Source organism: Haliotis rubra, unplaced genomic scaffold, assembly GCF_003918875.1.
Source record: "Haliotis rubra isolate DU_JTF1 unplaced genomic scaffold, ASM391887v1 Scf253, whole genome shotgun sequence".
Classification (NCBI taxonomy): Eukaryota; Metazoa; Mollusca; class Gastropoda; order Lepetellida; family Haliotidae; genus Haliotis; species Haliotis rubra.
The window spans coordinates 188,632-194,704 of NW_025766592.1; the positions used below are offsets into that span (position 1 = coordinate 188,632).

General features: G+C 39.2%; 1 protein-coding gene across 1 annotated transcript; it reads left to right on the top strand.

Annotated features, from left to right (window-relative positions):
- Window positions 1-384: 384 nt before the first annotated feature.
- On the top strand, window positions 385-4,346 carry LOC124279601 (C-type lectin domain family 4 member M-like). Its single transcript, XM_046715444.1, has 3 exons — window positions 385-664; window positions 1,103-1,273; window positions 4,074-4,346. The coding sequence occupies exons 1-3, from the start codon at window positions 388-390 to the stop codon at window positions 4,319-4,321; spliced, it is 696 nt and encodes a 231-aa protein (XP_046571400.1). The 5' UTR covers window positions 385-387; the 3' UTR covers window positions 4,322-4,346.
- Window positions 4,347-6,073: the final 1,727 nt, after the last annotated feature.

The following is a 6,073-nucleotide window of genomic DNA, read 5'->3' on the forward strand; positions in this document are numbered from 1 at the left end:
TATTTTCACGAACAGCATGACATTATACAGTCATGACAGATACTTCAATGAATTAACTTTCGACTTTTCTGTTTATTTTCTTCTGATTGATATTGATGCCATTGTACCGTGATATACAGTAGGCAGAATTTCCATCACCAAAATAATTACTACATATTGATATTGTGTCGGATGAACAAATCTCAGACTGTCCATTATTTATTAAGCACTTGATACCAATAATACGATGTTAGGTAATCAATCCATTGTGCTGTTATCGGCAGCCATGTCAGATATTCTCTAAATTTGCTCAACTAAGACGGTCCACGGGTCAATCAGTAGCCAGTTGTGCAGCTTTCTCAGATATATGGTAATACGACACAGATGGAGGTCCTTCTCATAGCGTCCATGTTCCTTGCCCAATGGGATTTCGTTTATTTGGTGAACTGTAAAGTCTCAAAGTTTCAACAGGACTCTATCAAACGCAACGCCATAGCCTCGTACAAAACACTGTCCTCTACGAGCCTCATTCAGTGTGCTAAAACATGTGCTGGGGAGCCTGAGTGTCGTTCCGTTTCCTTCACTGAGTCGGCTGAACTTTGTCACATGATGTCTGATATCGTCGGTCCAGAAGTCGAGACCGAGTCTCTCGATGATGAGGGGATGCAATCATATACAATGATCGGTGAGTACATGCTCATTGGGACGGTTGGGTAGCCTTGTGGTAAACGCGTTCACTCGTCACGCCGAACACCCGGGTTCCATTCCTCACATGGGTACAATGTGTGAAACCCATTTCTGGTGTACTCCGCCGTGATGTTGCTGGAATAATGCTAAAAGTGGCGTAAACTACACTCACTCATATACTCATAGATATATATTTTACCTACTGATCTATCATTTCTCTTTTAATAGATGTGGTTCTTAATTCGCCGTTTCTGTTTCATGCCTAATGGATTCAGAATTTGCAGATTATCGAAACTGATTATTCTCTGGCATTAACATAGGTAACTTAGGTAATTTCACTCACTCATTGTAAACGATTATATCGGCAAAGTGAAACAATTAAATTGTCTTTCTGAAATTTCATTTTGGTCTATTTTCGTTTGTTATTCTATTCAAGTGAGGTGCCCACCTGACTACATTTTCATCGATGGAACCTGTCTGAAATTGTCCAGCGAAACTAGTAATTTCACCGAAGCCTCAGACGCATGTCTCAGTGATGGAGCAGTGCTGGCTCAGATGACGCCTATCACAGTATTTCACGAAATAGTAAGGCGCATGTTCAATGATGGTAGGTATAGGTATTTAAAATTATAGCATCAGATTAATCGCGGCATATTTGAAAAACAAAGTATAATAATGGTGTACAAATCATATTCATGATTGAGACATTGTTTCAAAATCGTAACTGTGGGATTGTTGGAAATTGAATGACCTATCATAAATCATGTTCATTTTGAGATGTTCCAAAATAAATCATGATCGTGACTAATTCTAAAACAGTTTTGCCTCTATAACATTTGGCTAGACTGACTGAACTATAACTTAATACATATTTTCATCATTAATTGAACCATAGCTGCAATGTCAACAATAGTTTATTAATCTTCATAAAAATTGAGGCAAGCTTGGAAATTCAGGCACGACCGTAATTACGAGACATTTCCCAAACACGTTTTGGTTCTTGTGACAACGGTGATCAATGAACCATTTTCATGAATGTAATTAGGCTGTAAATTGATATTGCAGAATATAAACATAATATGTCTCACAGACAGCTTCGCCTTTGATACCCAATTCATTGTATGCCGTCAAATGTATAATATGTAACGAAAAGGTGTAACATACGTAATTTCACAAATATTATGTTTGTCAGGGCGTTTTGAAAGATATGAAATAAACCTAGTCTTTTTGAGTTTTTGGAGGCCTAACCTAAGAGATGGTGGTGTGAGGTAAAAGGTGGTTAAGCATCGCGTTCACCATTATGTATATTTCACCAATTTCCAAGCTGCTGGTACTGGTACGAACTTGTGCCGAACCCCGCTGACATGCCAATAACTACAACTTTACGAAAGACACAAATTAATGATAAATACATGACATGACTTTTCGGGTCTATAAACGTTCAGCGTTAACATGTTCCTTGGGTCGAATGTAGAAAAGAAATGATAATACGACTATGTTGCCATATGGAAGTTTCTTCAGGAACTATATAGATAGTAGGGTCGGTGGGGTAGTCCAGTGGTTAAAGCGTTCGCTCGTCACGCCGAAGATCCCCATCTTGGCACAATGTGTGAAGCCCATTTCTGGTGTCCCCCGCTGTGATATTGCTTGGACTCATCCAAATCCTGCCCCTTCAAAAAGAGAATTCAAAATATCAAACACATGAACAATAATATTTCCTATACTGAAAAGGTTTGTTCCCTAACTAATTCAACCATATTGTACTCAGGTGCAGAATCCTCTTGTACCATTGCCTCCAGACGTTCCCTGACTTCAACAGCATGTCAAACTATCTTGGGCTCATGAAAATTCATTAGAGAAGTTCATACTCAGATCTCTCAATCTCCGTCAAATACATTGTATTCAGCCTCCCAGACAGAGTGTAACATCCCACCTTGAAAATATAGTGTCCACCAGAACCTTTTCCTATCCACCTTGGCAGGTAGTACAGCCAGAGGTGGATCGGACTTTAACTAAGCTAAAAGAAATCCCAGACACAAATCCCAACTTATTTATCAACATGAGGTATAATCTACGTACAAATCTATCTTTACTGATGGATCCAAAGACGGTGATATAGTTGCCAGTGCAACCGCCATTAGAGCCAGGAGTATATCATCAAGACTGTCGAATAATTCTTCCATTTTTACAGTTGAATCAAAGGCCATATTAACAACTCCAGAGTACATTAGTAAGCAAGCAAAACAAATAATTTATCATCTATTCAGACTCTCTTTCTTGTCTTCAGGCAATTAAAAATCAATCAAACAAACATCCACTTTTAATCGAAATTCTTGAATTATTTAATGATCCTGCTACATCGTCTTCTGTTGGTTACCCAACCATCTCGGAATTACTGGAAACACAATGGCTGACGCTGCTACTAAAGCAGCACTCAATAAATCTGTGACACAACTTCTGATACCATACAGTGATCACAAAGCTGTTATTAGATATTACAACCGTGATCTAATGCAAAAGAAGTGGGGCACCCAAGTAGGGATCAATAAATTACATCAAATAAAGCCAACTATCGGTTGAACCTACTTGGGCTGTCAGTCCAGCTTTGAAGAGGTCATAATGCGACGATGTCGCACTGGCCATACTCATGAATATTTGCTTAAAGGTGAAAATCCTCCGTTTTGCATCCCTTGTGACGAAGGAATCACGGTCAAACTTGACTGTATTGAATTTTCCATCACAGGGGATAAATATTTCAGTGTCAAAACAACTAAAGATGTTTTTGATTGTAGTAATTATCATTTAATTATTTTTTTAAAAGAAATAGAATTGTTACAAAAAATTGAATAACAGTTCTGTAAATAGATCAATGACATTTTAAAATTGGTAGATTAAATTAGTAACTGAGATTGTTAGTGGCTGTATACTCAAAGGGGGTTAAAGTATTGTAAAATTACTGTCCCCCGAGAAGGTATAAGACCAAGTCTGTCAAAGTATATTTAATCAGGCCATATTTTTAATCGTCGTATATATGTTCGTTTAAACTAATGGCTGAATTTGTGTAAATTGCCAACAGCTGAAGGAATGATGTAAATCCAACTAGGGTCCATGCAGGTAGCAAAAGTACTGTACGCCCCAATGGTCCCTAGAATGGTGATGTACCTTCAGTTGTTGGCAACCTATAGCCCATTCTTATTTTGTATTGTTGCAGATAGAAATAGTGTTTTATGATTATATGCTAGTTTTGATTGTAAATCTATGATAGACTAGTTATTTCACTGGAAATAGGTAAGTATATTAAAAAAGTTTGTTTTTATTCATTTATAAATTTACAACTTTCACGATATGACTGAAATACTGCCGATGTGACTTTAAATGTTAACTCATTCACTCACTCACTATTTCAGGCACCTCGCCAGAGGGATTCTTCTGGGTTGGCTCTACTGACATTGAGGAGGAAGGCACCTGGAGATGGAATGATGGTACCCCGATAAGTCCGTGGCTAACGGGAGATCCCAATGACCTCGGTGGGAATGAGGACTGCCTCAGCCTCTACGTGAGGGCTGCAACTGGGGCCTTCTTCGTCGACTACGCTTGCAAAAAAGACGAACGCTATCTCTGCCAAGCACAACCACTTGGTGCTGACTCTTGTTAAATCAGATGACGGCTGCATTCATGGACATGGATCCACTTACAGAATTTATAAGTTGAACAATGGTGACTTCACATGCTCTCAAGTAAAAGTGCAAGCACGCTAATCCTTGTTCTAATTTCCCTAGCTACTACCCTTTATTATTATCCCCCACCGCGCTTTTAGCGCGAAGCGGCGGATATAGTATTAGGCTCCGTCCGTCCGTCTGTACGAATTGGAATATCTTAAGAACCGTTCTCTAGATTCCTCTAGGTTCATCACAGTACAAGAAAGGTTCAAGTCAGGTTTGGTGACCTTGACCTTCATTTCAAGGTCACAAGGGGACTTTCACGTTTTACCTGCATGTTAAGCTATCTCAAGAACCGTTCTGCATATTTGACACCAAGCTTCATCCAGGGAAGGCGCAGGGCCCAGTCGACTTTGGTGACCTTCACTTAATTTTCAAGGCCACAGCGACACTCTGAAGATTTCAGCATGTTAACCTGAGGTCTTGAAAATATGTGTGTGTTTGAACACCTAAAGAGCAAGATATCAAGAGATGTTGACTGGTCATGTTTTTGTTAACATTTAACTTAAACTTTCATTACTTTATCAATTTGATTTGATAATTTGCGGCGGGGGATTATGTCACCTTAGTGACAATGCTTGTTATCATTACTTCATTATTTGTGTCAAGATGTTACCATTTGACAAATAAAAAACTCTGGTCACTTAAGTCTGGCAACGCTTTCAGAACATATGTAGTTGCACTTGTTCATGTCTGTCTCATGTTTTGAAAGGTATTTTGATCTCACCTGAATCAAAATAATAACAGTTAAACATGTGTTTGTTTTATCCGGTTAATACCGAAACTTTCCATGTCTCTATTTACAAATTGTCTGCTGCTAACTGCCGCCTTAATACTGAAAATTTAACCATATTTATATTGTGCGACAGGTCTTCAGGTTAAGTTGAAATTTGTCTCTTTGCCGTGTTGAACCTTTAGCCCCATGCAAGATCTTACCGCTGCATTGTAAATGTTTATACCGGGGAGTGCCGACAGTAGTAGGATTTACAAATCGATTGCTATGTACAAAATATCTCGAGGTTGGTGTGTAATCATCACATTGACATGAGGTTCTCCAGGAATTATCATCTTTCATTCGTTTCATTAATTTGAAGCCATTGGTCTAAGATGTGAATGCTATTTGCAAGTATCGACGTTGAATACAGATATTGCTGGAAACCACGCATCTCAGTACAAGGACGGGACGTCTCTGTAACGCCGTTACCTTACCATTCAATATAACCCATGCACCATACGGCACACACTTACAAATGTCTGTTAATGGATGGGACTACAAACAAAGAGTGAGTGAGTGAGTTTAGTTTAACGCGGCACTCAGCATTATTCCAGCTATATGGCGGCGGTCTGTAAATAATCGAGTCTGGACCAGACAATCCAGTGATCATCAGCATGAGCATCGACCTGCGCAATTGGGAACTGATGACATGTGTCCACCAAGTCAGTGAGCCTGATCACCCGATCCCGTTAGTCGCCTCTTACGACAAGCATGGGTCACTTTAACCCGGACCTTCACGGGTTTACACACCGTAAATACAAGATAGGATATTGACAGACAGTCTTCACAACATCCGAAAAAGATATGTTCCTGTATTTGAAAATTGCCAACTAGTTTATGGACGATTTAAACTTAAGAAAGTTAAAACTCATGGAAAGTGTCAGTCGGACGGTAACCATTGTATACGATGGCA

Excerpts from the sequence above, each read along its gene's own strand:
- LOC124279601 (XM_046715444.1), top strand. The coding sequence starts at position 388 with ATGTTCCTTGCCCAATGGGATTTCGTTTATTTGGTGAACTGTAAAGTC. Across the intron at positions 665-1,102 it reads GCAATCATATACAATGATCG|TGAGGTGCCCACCTGACTAC; the intron begins GTGAGTACATGC and ends ATTCTATTCAAG. Across the intron at positions 1,274-4,073 it reads AAGGCGCATGTTCAATGATG|GCACCTCGCCAGAGGGATTC; the intron begins GTAGGTATAGGT and ends TCACTATTTCAG.